Here is a 15,895-nt window from a genome sequence, read left to right as displayed (position 1 = left end):
TATATTTAAAGAGTTTTTATATTTTATATTTTTTATATTTAAAGCGAGTTTTTTGGGCAGTGTAGAGTAGGGCTTGTTGTTTGTCATTTCTCCGATCACAAATGCAGACATGGTTTTATGTTTACGCGGCGCGATGCATCGCAACACTAGTCATTATAATCCATAATTTTTGCAGCACTGGATGCAACGAATGCCTTGTTTATAATGGGTTTTCATGTTTTTGAATCATCGCTCCGGCCTGACAGGGCATCATCACAGTATGGTAGGGGCGTAACATTTCCGTCACGCGCTTGAGGTATTCGGCCAATCATAACGCACTGGATAGCTGGCCAATCACAGCACACCTTGCTTTTCAGACCGATGAGCTTTGTAAAAATCGACGCGTTTCAGAAAGGTGGGGCATAGAGGAGAAACAATAATGTACAGTATGTGGAAAATAATGTGTTTTTTTAACCTTAAACCGCATAAACACATTTCATTACACCAAATACACAAAATACTGTTCTTTTTAGCAACATCATATGACCCCTTTAAGTGTGCTTTAAGTAATAAATGGAAAGCAAAGTTACATTAATCCATATAGATAAAAATGTCCAGAGCTTATTATCGTTACATTTTATCATGATCTTGATGATATATTGTTTATTGCCCAGCCCTTTTAGCAAGCCATGTAGCCTATTAGGGCTGTGCAATTAATCGCATGCGATTGTCATGCGCATCTCGTAAGTAATGCCGGTTCCGTGATTAGTAGTAAATCACCATCACGTGTTTTCAGATGGAGCGGCATTTATCGCCTGCGATAATGAGTGTGATATTGCCTAGCTTGTCAGTGAACTACTGCTCTGTGTAGTAAAGCTCTGTGTAGCCTATTACAATCAATTGGCTGTTTCCTGTATGTTTATTTGCTCATTTTTGTTTGTAATTTGCAGTTAGTAAGAGAGAGAGTTAGTTTGTGTCTGATTTTCCTATATGAACTGTAACTTACTGTACATGGAATGGACAATTTAAAGTGCAACAATTGATAAGAATGAGAATTACAAAATCACACAATAGCTTCTCAATAATAGTAATATTTATCCTAAGGGCTTGTGCAGTTATACACAAATCTTGTTGCTTTATACATAGATACTTAAGTTTGCTTTCATCGCTGTGTCCTTGAAATGAACCTAAATAATATCTTGGATCCAGTTTTGTTTGCATGTCCTGCAGTATTTCTGTACCTGCAGCAGAATCCTCACTAAAGGGTCTCAGACAGAAGCAGTTCACTGCAAAAAATAAACAGGCTGAATTTGATCTGCAATTTGAAGCTAGCATATCACGTCACATTAGAAGTGGACTTTCACAATCGACGATCAATTTCCCTGACATCTCGTTATTTTTTCCCCCTCCCCTCCCCACCCTCCCCTTTTCATTTCCTCCATTTCACAAAACCTCTCTTTTGTCTATTTGTCTGCTCTGTCAGGGCTGGCTTCGGCCTCAAGAAGCCTCTAAAAATGAATATGGTGAAGAGGATCATGGGGAGGCCGCGGCAGGAGGAGTGCAGCCCACAGGACAACGCGCTGGGACTCATGCACCTGCGCCGTCTCTTCTCCGAGCTCTGCCACCCACCGCGCCACATGACACAAAAAGAGCAGGAGGAGAAGCTCTACATGATGCTGCCTGTTTTCAACCGGGTGAGAGAGAGATGACTGTTTACATAAAGAGACAGCATCATCATAGTGTAATGTGCATCAGGATAATGCAATTTATTAAAAAAAGCAGAGGTAGACAGAAAGTAGAGAGACTTCTGAACAGTACTACATCCTCACCAGTCAAAATGCATTAACAGAGAAGACAAATATAGTAGAAATGTTATTGCACTGATAACACTAAAACACCCCCTGGTGGCTTTGTTATTTTTTTCTCTCTCTTTTTGTTAATCATAGTGTAATGTGCATCAGGATAATGCAATTTATTAAAAAAAGCAGAGGTAGACAGAAAGTAGAGAGACTTCTGAACAGTACTACATCCTCACCAGTCAAAATGCATTAACAGAGAAGACAAATATAGTAGAAATGTTATTGCACTGATAACACTAAAACACCCCCTGGTGGCTTTGTTCTTTTTTTCTCTCTCTTTTTGTTAGTGTTTTTTTTTTTTTTAAGAGGTTGGGAGGTTAGAGGATAATTAGTGACGAGACAACAGCAGCAGGATTTTTTTTCTACTGGCTTAGCTGTGGCAGTAGTTCAGATTTCTACTTGCCCTGTTAATATTTTCACTAGCCCTGCCATAAAAAACAATTATACATTTTGTTTTTAGCAGTACATTTTTTTTATAACAATAAGAAAAAAATTATAATTTTTGTTTATATTCTAAAAATATTATTTATATTTTTCTTTTTTCTTTTTTTTTCCCCAAAAAAGAAAATACAACAAATAATTTATTATAATTGCACCAGTAGCTGGAAGTTGTAAAGCTGTAATGTAACTGATGACTGTAAACTTTATATGCATAATTGCTAGAAAATCACCAAACAGTGCTAAAAACCAAATATTTAAGTTTGCAAAAAAATAAAATAAATAAAAATAATTAAATAAAATAAATAAAAACTGTATGCTACCATTCATATGGCTTTTGGGCTACCAGTTGGGCTCAGTAAGATTTATTTATTTATTTATTTTTTTTGTAAATGGGATACTTTTGCATTTGGGATACAGATGCATTTAATTGATCAAAATGTACAGTAAAGACTTTAACATTGCTACAAAATATTCAATTTCAAATAAATGCAATTCTTTTGAACTTTCTGTTCATCAAAGAATCCTAATAAATTGTATCACAGTTTTCACAAAAATATTAAGTAGCACAGCTGTTTTCAACATTTTAATAAAATGTTTCTTGAGGACCGAATCTACATATTAGAATGATTTCTGAAGGGTCACGTGACACTGAAGTTTGGAGTAATGGCTGCTGAAAATCCAGCTTTGCCATCACAGCAAAACATTTAATTTTAAAATATATAAAACAATTATTTTAAATTGTAATAATATTTCACAATATTACTATTTTTGCTGTATTTTTGATATTGCTCGCCATGAAAATAGCCACAGAAGCTGGAATGGCATTGAACACAAACAAACAAACAATCAGTATTTTTGAATAAATGCAGCCTTGATGAGCATAAGAGACTTCTTTCTAAAACATTAAATAATCTTACTGGCCCTAAACTTACAGTAGTGTGTATATAGTCAGTAAATTTCATATTGTTAGAATGCAAGAACCTTAAAGGTGAGGTAAGCGATTTCTGGTAGCCAATGTTGACATTTGAAATCACCAAAACAAACACGCCCGAGAAGAAACAAAGCAACCTCGGCGTCCGATCGCAGGCCTTCCGCTCCTTGAGTTCTCTCCAGCGCTGGAAAGCTGATCCGATATTTACACAGGTCCTACTTCTTGCCTTAAGCCTTCTTTTGTTCCGCAGACGTTTTCCTCTTTTGTTTTTTATCTGCCATCTCTATCTTTCTGTCGCTCGGCTCGCTAATGTCCGTCCTGTCCACTGAACGCTCTCTCCTCCACATCATGAGTAGACACGCCCCTTACTGCTGATTGGCTACAAGTTTGTTTTGCTAGTCGGCCCGAATCAGTTTTCTAAAGCGTTTTTGAAAAATCGCTTACCCCACCTTTAAACCTGTGTCTTCTTTTACAGACAAATCACTATATTCTTTTAATAATAAAAATAATAAATCCCTGTCTTTAAGACAAATTATTTACACTATACTTACTGTTAACTTAAACAATGAGAAGCAGAGAACCAGCAGGTACAAGTGCTTCATTTACAAAGGCTAAGTAGTCGTTATGACATCAAGTGACTCTCACAGGCTGGAGAAGAGCATGATGGTGCTAATCATCCAGCATTGATTATACAGAAACTCTGCATATGACCTCAACTACAGCTCATCATTGTGCATGAAAGAGCGCTGACCTGCTGCAGCCTGTGTGCGTTTGGAGAGCACTTGTAGAAGTGGGATGAAACTGCCTCTCTATTTACAATGCTGTCATATTTGATGCAGAGCTATAGACTCATGTGAAACGCGGCGTATTAGCATTAACACTGCAGTATGTCTCTCTTGATTTTGATTTCTTCAAACAACAAGAGGCCTGACAGTCTAGATTTGAACATGATGGTCTTGCGCCTCTTATGAATGTTTGTGGTTAGTATACTAATTTGACTGGACATTCTGCCTGCGAGCCAGATGCTGAAGGGCAGTTTTGTGAATCTCTTATCAGTGCTGCTACGAAAGCTAAAGAACTCTATAAACTGAGCATACTGCTCTTCAGACATCAAGGGAGTGACTGTTAATTAAACCTCAGCTTTAAAGGTGACATATCATGAAAATCTGACTTTTCCAGGTTTTAAGTGCTATAATCAGGTCCCCGGTGCATCTACCAACCAAGGAAACGTGAAAAAGATTAACCCAGTAACTTTGAACGTAAACTTGTGTGTGAATGAGAACTTAGTGTATTACTCGCATGCCGTGACAGCCGTTTTCGGATGTGTACTCTCAGAAAACCGTATATCAGAAGTTTAAACTAATATGGTTTAAAACGCATGATTTCAGCGCGATACACATGATAATCAGAACCAAAACAGATGTTTTTTAGCAGATACGAGCTGTAATGGCGCAGCTCTATTCTGGAAAAGGGGGCGGGAACATCAGCTCATTTGCATTTAAAGAGACAGGCCTGAAAAACAGTGTGTTTCTGCTTCCACTCAAAATAGGCATTTTCAAAATGATGTAATAAATGATCTGTGGAGTATTTTGAGCTGAAACTTCACAGACACATTCTGGGGACACCAGAGACTTATATTACATATTGTAAAAAGGGGCATAATATGTCTCCTTTAACTCAACAGGTCCCCATCTTTGTAGAGGGAAAAAAAAGGTTTACATGAAAAGAAGGTTGTTTGAGCTCTGTAAATGGTGTTTTTGTGTGTGTGACAGGTGTTTGGGAATGCTCCACCAAACATGATGAATGAGAAGTTTTCAGACCTGCTGCAGTTCACCACTCAAGTGTCCAGGCTGATGGTGACTGAGATCAGACGGAGAGCGTCCAATAAATCAACAGGTACTTCAAACTACTCGAATGTCCTGGGTATTCTGTTAACACGCAAGTATGTATTCAGACCTGCTCCAATCTATTTAATTGTAAGAAAACTTAAAAAGTCTGAAAAAAATGTGTTGGCGTGATAAATTAAAAGTCATTACAGAATCAATTATTTTTGAAGGTTGAAATTCGACCACACTTTTATTCGCTAAACTTTGTTTTCTTTCTTTTTGTCTGGCTACTTTCTGATATGTAATGCCTAATTTTTTCAATTCATTCAATTCCTGATAGATTAAAACAAATCTCACCTATTTTCCCTCATTTTAATGTATTAATTAACTGTAAAATTGGCCCATTACACAAGTAAAATGTTATTTTTATTATTTTTTAAAGTGATTTAATATAATTTGTATCCTCTATTTATTAATAAGTTTGTATTGTAGCGAATCAGCTCATGGGGAACTATGAATAATTAATCATATCAAAGACAACATACACAATGACCTGAAGGATATGTGTGTTCATTCAAAGAAAGGTTTTCCTATGAATTAATTAGTAGAAAAGTCAATTTCTACTGTGCATTTTGCCTCTTGCTATGGAAAATGCAGTGAGAGTCTCTCTCTTGCATTCCTTTGAGCAATAAAACCAGTGTTATCAGCCGTGGTTGCCATGGAACCTGGTGTCTTTCTGAGGTGTTAAGACGCATTTCGGGGGAAGGGTCCATAGGTCCTCATATGGCTTGTTAACTGAGGGGTGTTACAGAGTATTTGTTAAATATAGCTAACAAAATATATATTGTGTGTTTGATTGGTCCAGACGCTGCAGTATAGACATAGCATAGACATAACCTATGTTTATACCTATGTGTTCTTGCTTTTATTACTGAGGAACACTCAATCTGGGCTTTATGGTCTCTGAGTTACTCTGCTGTCCGCACACTGTGTGTTGGCAGCTTGTCTTGGCACATGATGTACAGTAATGTTTATTTTTGGTGATGTAATCTACCGTGACAGCATATGTTGCATAGATCCACAAACACCATATTGAGCATCTCATGATACAATGAGGAGTAAGTGCTTAAGCATTTTAGCAGCTTTTTATACCATCTATTATGTTTTAAAACTTGGTTTTGATTTCAAACTATATTCATAATACTTATACAATGAAAAGCATTATGTATAATGTTAATAATACTGTATTTATTCTGTATGTGAGATTTATTGTATTTTTAATAACAATGGGTTTCAAAATGTCATCATATGATTGCATTTTCATTGGAGCAGAAAATATCATTCTTCTGAGTAAATCTTATCCTTTGTGAATTCACTGGGGTGTCAAGATATTGCATCTCAAAAAGAGGTAGCAATGGATGAATGAGAAACGAAACCGCCTGCATGTCATCACCTCTAATTGACTCAGCGTCCTTCCCCAGAGGAGGCCAGTCACACACAAAAGGACGTGTGAAAATTGATTTGATCCACATGCACAGACTGTTAAACGCGTCAGTGATTCTGTTTGTGTGTGTGTGCTCCTCCCACAGAGGCAGCCAGCAGAGCCATTGTGCAGTTTCTGGAGGTAAATCAGAGCGAGGAGGCGAGCCGGGGCTGGATGCTCCTGACCACCATCAACCTGCTGGCTTCCTCAGGACAGGTCTGTGTGTTTAATGTGCAGCAGATGAATCGATCGCAAGAAACATTTACAAATAAAAACAAGGTCCATCTGGTCTAGAAAAATCTATGCAGAGACATAAATACATGCACAGTTTGTTTAATGTTTTTTTTTTTAACAAACTCTTTTATGCTCACCCAGGCTGCGTTTATTTGATCAAAAATACAGTAAAAATTGTAATCTTGAGAAATATTTTTACAATTTAAAGGAATAGTTCACCCAAAAATGAAAATTATGTCATTAATTACTCACCCTCATCTTTCCAAATCCGTAAGACCTTTGTTCATCTTCGGAACACAAATCAAGATATTTTTGATCAAATCTGAGAGCTTTCTGACCCTGCAAGAATTGTTGAATAAAGTTGTTAATTTTGTTTTCTTTGCTCACAAAAAGTATTCTCATAGCTTCATAAAATTAAGGTTGAACCACTGATGTCAGATAGACTATTTTAACGATGTCCTTACTACCTTTCTGGGTCTTGAATGTGGTAGTTGCGTTGCTGTCTATGCAGGGTTAGAAAGCGCTCAGATTTCATCAAAAATATCTTAATTTGTGTTCCGAAAATGAATGAAGGTCTTATGGGTTTGGAACAACATGAGGGTAAATAATTAATGACAGAATTTTCATCACCTGCCTTGGTGTCTCCGACATAGTGATAACACTTGTTGCCTTCTCTAGTGCAGCTCAACTAGGTCTCGTCCCATTCGTCGATATTTGTGATATCACAAATCCCAGAAAATATGCGTTGTAGTCCAAACGAGTCGTTCGTTGTAGTTTTTGAAAAGTGATTTCTGTTAAATAAAATATCTCCTTTTGAATTGGACTTTGAACTTTGTAACTTTGCAGATCTTTTTTATGCTCAAACAGCAACATTACAGACTAACTAAAGTTGAAATAGTGAAAAAGCATAATAGGACCTCTTTAAGAAAACATAATTGTCCCTTGGCATGTCAGTACCTAGTGTATGAAAAATATACTCAAAAACTGGAACCAGCCATGCTAGGTTTGCCTTTCAGCACACTATCAGCGGTAATTTGTTAAGCGTGTACTTGGTTCACCTTATCTCGAGTTGCACATACCTCAGATATCAGAGAGAGAGAAACTGCCTTCTTCTAGATCAAAAAACTGGAGAACTGCGTGGAGGCTGGAAGGATTAGTATAGTGACATTAGTATGTGTTGGATTTGACCAAGAGCAGGAGAAAGGAGGAATATTCTTCACTCTATAGCAGTGATCCTCAAATCTGGCTCGCGAGATCCACTTTCCTGCAGAGTTTAGCTCTACCCTAATCAAACACATCTGAGTTTGCTAATCAATGTCTTCAGGATCATTAGAAAATCACAGGTAGGTTTGTTTGATTATAGGGTTGGAGCTAAACGATCTCGCGAGCCAGATTTGAGGATCACTGCTCTATAGTGAAAGATGGCTTCTCCAACAATGGTTGCAGACCTGACGTCACAACTTCCAGCTTGAGGATGGTGTCACGGAAGACCCGTTTCTCAGGCTATTGATTGCTCAAGCCTGCACAGCTTGAGGCTATGACTACCAAGTCAAGGGTCACTTTATAAAGCCCTGTTTGAAGTGAAAGGTGTGGTCAGCTACACACCACATAAATGTTTTTTTGTTGCCCTGAAGCACTTCCTCTCATGGATTGATCAAACAGACAATGTGCCTATCATGTCATTCATTAGATGAGGAAGGACTGATCCCACTCTCATCCAAAGCTCTTTGAAGTCAGTCAACGGAATAGAAGTGCAGATTTTTCGTCCAGGGGAGGTCATTATGTCAGTGCCCAAATTGTATCTCATAAATTATAGCACTTTGGAAGGGCCAATGTAAATTTTATGCATCACAATGAGAATCTATGATATCTCATGAAATCTATTCATTAGTAGCTGGTGCTGGATATCATTTTTCTATATCTTTTGCAGTGCATTGTGGGGGCTACAGTAAAGCCATGCCATGTACTGTAGTAGTAAATGGTTTCCGGGTATATGTGTATGGGTATTTGCTCTGTTAGATGGGCATGGTTACATCATGGGCATTATTAAAGGGCTATCTGTGGATGTCCCATAGTCATGTGTTGTATCGACTGAATGGGAATGTTGTAACTACTGTTCCCACAAGAATAAAATCCCTTCAAGATCTGTCTCGTATGAAAAGTGCTGTGGCAGTACCATGGTACAGCGATGAACATGATATTCACATTGTACTATGTAATTCAAAGAATTTTTAAATTTTTTTATAATTTAAAAATTTTATTAATTACTTTGATGGAAATTACTCCAGTCTTCACTGTAACATGATCCTTCAGAAATCATTCTAAAATGCTTATTCTTATTATTATCAATGTTTTTTTTTGAAGACAGCCATCCTTTTTTTCCCTCAGGATTCTTTAATGAATCGAAAGTTCAAAAGAATATAAATATTTTTATACTTACTGCATCCTTGCTGACCCGAACATTTTAACAGAAGTGTGACTGCTATTATAAAGTATAAGTATGTTTATTTAACACATTTACTTTTTAATCCATTTTCAAATGATTTCAAATTTCTTAAACATTAATTAAAATAAATAAAATTATATCGGCTTTATATCGGCCATCGGCCACCCTGCTTTCCAAGATATCAGCATCGGCTGTCAAAAAAACAATATCGGTCGACCACTACTATTATAATTAGCCCTTTTTTAATGTTCATGTCTCCTTGTGATTTTGTATGGTTATTTTCCTGCAGTACAAGTTGTTTATGTGTTGGCCTGGTTTAATAAAGTAGGATCTCATTAATTGGCTGAAGTTTTGCCAGCACGCTCAAATCTCCCTCAAGTCTGTTGTTAGCTCTAATTTTATTTTGGTTCATATAATCCTTAAGGATCATTTACCTCCATAACACACTGAAAAGAACTTGTGCACATAAAGATGGAGTGCAGAAGTGTAGATTTCCTGTGGCCTAATAAGTGCCCTTTCTCTTACACACACACACTGCCTATTTTTACATTTCCTACTCCCTCTTTCTGCTTTACTGTGAATATATAATGAAAACACCTTCTGATAAAATCTCCATGCTGCACTACACATAAAACACATTTCCACCTCCTAAATGCAGACCTTTTGAAATGCGAATCCAGTGATATGGCACAATTTAGAGCTTGTCAAAATCCAGAGGATGAGCTTGAATTAATTGAACATGCACCGTTATCTTTTCAGGCAGAAGGCTCTAGATTTGAGAAGTGAAACAAGTTTTTGAGGGGTGAAATATGTTTGTATTCTAAGCTGTGAGTTGCAGACAAAAACTGGTGCTCTTGGCAACACCCTCCGCCCCTCGGATACAACAAAGGTCTTTTCTTTTCTTTTCTCTCTGTAAGGACGCCCTTCATGCTCTACATTCCCAATGCACCCTCAATTCACCCTCACGGACACCGTCTCTCTTGTCACATCTTCCTCTGCGTTGAGGTCTGTGAGAAGTCCTCCTGCTTTTTCCCTCTTCTATTGGTGTTTTTCTGTCAGACAACATCGTTTAGTGGCTGTAGGTGTCATGTACACTTGACCCTAGACCACATTGTCCGCTAGCTTCTCTTCAGTGTTGAGGTTATCTACCACAGAGAGAGCTATTTCAAGTCTTGACCGTCTGCCATAACGGGGGCTTTATGGAGTCCAACTGGTTCAATTTCTCTCACACATGGACCTTTTGCCTGAGAGGCTTTATTAGTGTAACTGTTCTTAATTTGTATGTAAAAGACGATTAATGTTGCTAAATAGTGGATTTTATTGATTTGACAGAGAGTGGTATGATTTATTGTTTGTGCACGTAGTGTGTTTACTGGAATGAAAATGTAGAAGTGATTAATCTTCTGTTTTGCTGTCTCATTCTTATGAAAGCATTGAATGTGACTGTGCTGTAATGCATCCTCCATTAAGGTTTGGCACTGCTGGGATTCTTTGGCCTTGTCTTAAGACCTGTTCACACCAAGAACGATAACTAGATTGATAACTGCACTATTGTTTAAAAGTTTGGGGTCAGTAAATTATTTATTTATTTGTGTTTTTACAAAATTAATACTTTTATTCAGCAAGGATGCAATTAAATTGATCAAAAGTGACCAAGACATTTATAATGTTCCAAAAAAAAAAAAAAATCTATAGTAAATTCTGATCTTTTGAGCTTTTTATTCTTTCTGGAAAAAAATATAATTTCAATAAAAATATTAAGCAGCAGAGCTTTTTTCAACAATGATAAGAATAAATGTTTTGTGAGCATTTTTGATTGTTAATAACTAGGGATGTAACGTTTAACCGCGAGCCGGTTGAAAATCGATTCAAATATGTAACGATTCAAATCGGTTGAGATGCTAAACAAATCGCGATTCAGTTAGGGGTAGGAGTTTATATGAATGTATGTCTGAGGGGAACTTACTGTCTTTAGAAAAGTTTAGATGGTATTTTTTTCTTTTCATCTTGTATAGATCTAAGTGCAGCGCTGCTTTGTTTACAGCGGAAACGCTTTAAGCGCCACCTGCTGGCAGAGAGTGAATCTGTATATTGTTATAGTGTTATATTTCAATTTCACAAAGAAACGTGCAACATTTTGTCCGAGCAATAATAAAAGGACACATTTCATTTATTTGTCTTAAATCTGTAAAAAAAAGAAAAAACGTGAATCGAAACGTGAAATCAGAATTGTGAATCGAATCGAATCGTGACTTGAGTGAATCGTTACATCCCTATTAATAACAGGTTTTTATGTGACAGCCTGTGCACACTGCTGCAGACTGGACCTGCAATGAAAAAAGTGCTTGGGCTGTGTGTGTGTTTATGTGTGAGAGAGAGAGAGAGAATTATTGGCCGGATTGAGCTGATTCCTACCACTTCCTGACTTGCTTTAAAAGCGGCTGATAGGATTTTATCCTCTCATCAGTGTTTCATTGGCACCGGCAGCAGGATCCTGCTCTGATTAGTGTCAGGCGAGACTGCTGCAGGTGACATGGCAGTGAAAAGCGGAGCTCTGACCCACCTGCAGCATTTCGTTTCAGTCACGTCCACCTGAGCCCCTTTAGTGCAGAGTGATGACATCACTGATCTCCCATATATGCTTATCAGGGTTTCACAAAGGACCTTAGACCCAGACTGTGTAATGAGATGCACTGCACACATCATGTAAGTTTAGGTTTACTGTATATCTTCTAGTCTTTTATCAGTACACATAGTTTATTGGATTTAGACAATAAAGGTTGTAATTAAGTATTTGCATTACTGTTCAGTTTATTTTAAAATATGTATTCTATTTAAAAATTAAAATATATATTAATATAGAAAGCCGTTACATTTTAAGAATATTTCACAATATTGCTGTTTTTACTGTATTTTGGATTAAACAAATGCAGCTTTGGTGAGAGCATAAGAGACTTCTTTCAAAAACGTAAAAAATCTTACCGACCCCAAACTTTTGAACGGTAGCGTATAATCATTTGTAGTAACAGAAAATAGGTTATTCAAGTAAAAGTTGTTCAAGTTACACCTCAATCTTGAGTTTAAAACTGTTATAATCCTTGTTTTACCATTCAGTAAGCTATCTAATGATGATTATGAGGTTTTAAACATGGTGTTTCATAGGATTGATATTTAATACAAAGTGACTCATTTTTATTTTCCCTCCTTCTCTAGTCTTATCTGTTAACAGAATTGTAGAATATTAAACAAGTTGCCAGTTATTCGTATTCGAATACATAAAAAAACATGATCTGCTCATTAGCTGAATTTGAATCCTTCCCCTTCTATGTTTCTACAGAAAACAGTGGACTGTATGACCACCATGTCGGTGCCCTCCACACTGGTGAAGTGTCTATATTTGTTTTTTGACCTGCCCCACATGCCCGAGGTTCCTGCTGCCACCCAGACTGAGCTTCCTCTGGCCGACCGCAGAGCTCTTCTACAGAAAGTCTTTGTCCAGGTCTGTCTGTCTTTAGGAACCGTGTTTTCTCCACAAAATATCTATAAAGTATACATATTGAGACCAACTGTGACTTTTTCTTCTCAGATCCTTGTGAAGCTGTGCAGCTACGTGTCTCCAGCAGAAGAGCTGGCCCAGAAGGATGATCTACAGCTGCTCTTCAGTGCCATCACCTCCTGGTGTCCCCCCCACAACCTTCCCTGGAGGAAGAGCGCCGGAGAAGTGCTTACCACCATCTCCCGACATGGGCTCAGCGTTAACGTCGTCAAGTACATCCACGGTAAGTTGCTGTGATGATTTAACTTCTTTCAATGTGGTTCTTTGCCATTGCTGTGCATGGATGCATAATACTAGCAATGTTTTGCTGCTGGCATCTTATGAACCCTAGTAACATTTTAACCTTACGTAACCGGTTACTGTCACTCACTGTTGTGCTTGAAGCATTTTTAGAGGTCAGTGTCTGGTGTTTGCAGACACTTTTGCCAAGAATTGCTCTGCAGTTAATGGGTCAATGCTCAAATCTTGGCCCTTAAGATGGATTTAAGTCCTTTGAAGTATGTGAATGTGGAAATGTTGTGTTTAGGCATTTTTTTGGTTTACTGCAAAAAAGTTAAAACTGCTTAAAAAATGACAATATTTGTTCTGGCTCTTTCTTGCAGAGAAAGAGTGCTTGTCAACGTGCATCCAGAACATGCAGCAGTCAGATGACCTCTCTCCTCTGGAGATTGTGGAGATGTTTGCTGGGCTCTCCTGTTTTTTGAAGGATTCGAGTGATGTCTCTCAGACACTCCTGGATGACTTCCGCATGTGTCAGGGCTACACCTTCCTCATAGATCTTATGATCAGGTGACTGATTTTTAATTATTTATTGCACAAATCTTCAGTATTTTATATTTGAAGGATAATGTGTGGTTAGGAAGAGGGTTACTTTGCAGTAATGATCAGCGGACTGTACATTTTCAAACTTACTACATTGCTCATTTCTAAATAAATCAATATTTCATGCTCTTGTACACTACGTTCAAAAGTTTGGAAAGGTAGTGATCCTTCAGAAATCATTCTATATGCTGAGTTGGTGCTCAAGTAACATTTCGTATTATTATCAAATGAAAACAGTTGTGCTGATTAATATTTTTACGGAAACTGACTCTTTTGAATTTAAAATAAATACTTTTGAAATACAAATCTTTTGTTACATTATAAATGTTTTTACTGTCAATTTGGTCAATTGAGTGTGCTCTTGTGGAATATAATTTCTTTAAAAAGTATTTGAGTTATTTTATTGTCTTGCTTGTATGTAGGGCTGAACGATTAATTGCATTTGCGATAAAATCGCGATATGAAAAAACGCGATTTTTCAATCACAGAGGGTGCGATTACACTCGGTCACGTGACACGCGAGAGTAAAGAGTTGTGTTCGACTTGAAGATTGATCGGTGTATGACATCAAAGTACGGTGAGAGAAAGCATAATGAGACGTCCGCGCTCTCTTATAGCTCTCGCAGTACTTTGATGACGCACACCGATCGATCTAAGCAGCGCTGCTTCAAGTCGAGCGCGGGCCATCAGCAGAAAAAGAAAAGAAATAAAACAGTAAACAGCCAAAGGACGTAACTTAGAATGGGAGATGGATCGGTTTGTGAAAGCAAAGAGAAAAACCATAGATGAAGTCGCACAGACCCAGGCAGGTGCTGGTCATTCAAAAGCTAAATGCAGAAAATATGATGAGGCTTGATGATGAGCATGATCGTCAAGTGATGCAGGTGTTTTTTAAATTAAAATAGCATTATTTTTAATAATGTTTAGTGAAATTATTTGGTAGTCTGAGGTGGGATGGGGATTTGGGAAAGATTTTTTTATAGGTTTAAAGGGGGCGCGCGACCAAAAAAGTTTGAGAACTACTGGTCTAAAGTTAACAGATAGTGTTTAGTGCAGTCCACATGTTTACATATGTTTATTACAGTGACTTTGAATTACCTAAAGTAGTGTGGTAAAGCAACAGATTTGTTTTTATATTTCTACTTTAGTTTGTGTGATTTGTTACTGACTTTCATATTAATGTTTACACCAGGCTTATTTAAACATAATTATTAGGTTGGAAGTTCAACAAATCAGTCAATGTACTGTGATTGTAGTTGTTAAATAAAAATGTCATTCATATCAATTCATGCATCACCTAATTTCATCGTAACATATAGGCCTTGCCTACAGAAAAGAACATTTATGTTTAATCTATATAATATTGTGTTGGTCATACTATACAATGATTTATAGCTTGTCTTTGTTGAATAATACAGAACATAAAGAGCTTTAAAAAATAATTGCATATTAAATCACAATCACAATATTGGTAAAAAAAAATCGCAATTAGATTATTTTCCAAAATCGTTCAGCCCTACTTGTATGTTTACTTAAAGTGTTAAAGGGATAGTTCACCCCCAAAAATAAATAATTTAAAGGCAATAAGAGGCAGTATAGTTACTTTAAATTCTGATATGATTGAGTAGTGATATTCTTTGTTATACTTGCTGTACATATTAGGTTGGAGCAGGCCAAAGAGGATGAATCCAAAGATGCTCTAAAGGACCTGGTGAACCTGGTGACCGCTCTGACCACATATGGTGTCAGCGAGCTGAAGCCAGCTGGTCTCACCACCGGAGCACCCTTCCTGCTTCCAGGTTTTGTGGTTCCACAGCCTTCTGGGAAAGGTCAGCCCTCATAAATTGACATGCACTTGACTCTTAACTTGTGTCACAGCACAGCTGGGTGTGAAAGTTGGTGATGTGAAATTCCGGAGTATATTGAACTTTGGCCAGGAAACATGGAAATATTGGGATTCAGGGGCTGTTTACACGACAGCATTTTCAGCCATAAACGGGAAACTTTTTATGCGTTTTGCCTGTTCGTTTACACGACAACGGCATTTTGGAGACTAAAAACGCATATTTTTGAAAACGGGTTTCAAAGTGCAAGTTTTTGAAAACGCAACCGTTATCGTTTCCGTGTAAACACCCAAAATGGGAATCTTTGAAAACGGTGACGTCATGCGCGTGCGTAGTAGGTGTTAGGTATGTAGACATGCGCAGTACGTGTCGATTGTAAAGGCAAGCGCGAACAAACGTACACAACAATGGCGGAGTACATGGTACTGTTGTTGCTGCTCAAGAGTTTGCTAACGCTTCTTCAGCAAAGTGTGG

The 15,895-nt window shown here is 37.5% G+C and overlaps 1 protein-coding gene across 1 annotated transcript in view; it reads left to right on the top strand.

Moving 5' to 3' along the window:
* wdfy3 (WD repeat and FYVE domain containing 3) overlaps positions 1–15,895 on the top strand; it is an 85,104-nt gene that overhangs the window by 11,869 nt on the left and 57,340 nt on the right. Inside the window, 7 exon segments of the mRNA XM_016561081.1 lie at positions 1,463–1,673; positions 4,983–5,106; positions 6,626–6,735; positions 12,537–12,698; positions 12,786–12,978; positions 13,358–13,544; positions 15,240–15,406. Coding sequence (XP_016416567.1) covers positions 1,463–1,673; positions 4,983–5,106; positions 6,626–6,735; positions 12,537–12,698; positions 12,786–12,978; positions 13,358–13,544; positions 15,240–15,406 — 1,154 coding nt within the window.

Source organism: Sinocyclocheilus rhinocerous, unplaced genomic scaffold (assembly GCF_001515625.1).
Source record: "Sinocyclocheilus rhinocerous isolate Xijiao unplaced genomic scaffold, SAMN03320098_v1.1 scaffold468, whole genome shotgun sequence".
NCBI classification, from domain to species: Eukaryota; Metazoa; Chordata; class Actinopteri; order Cypriniformes; family Cyprinidae; genus Sinocyclocheilus; species Sinocyclocheilus rhinocerous.
This window is presented reverse-complemented; position numbering and strand designations above follow the sequence as displayed.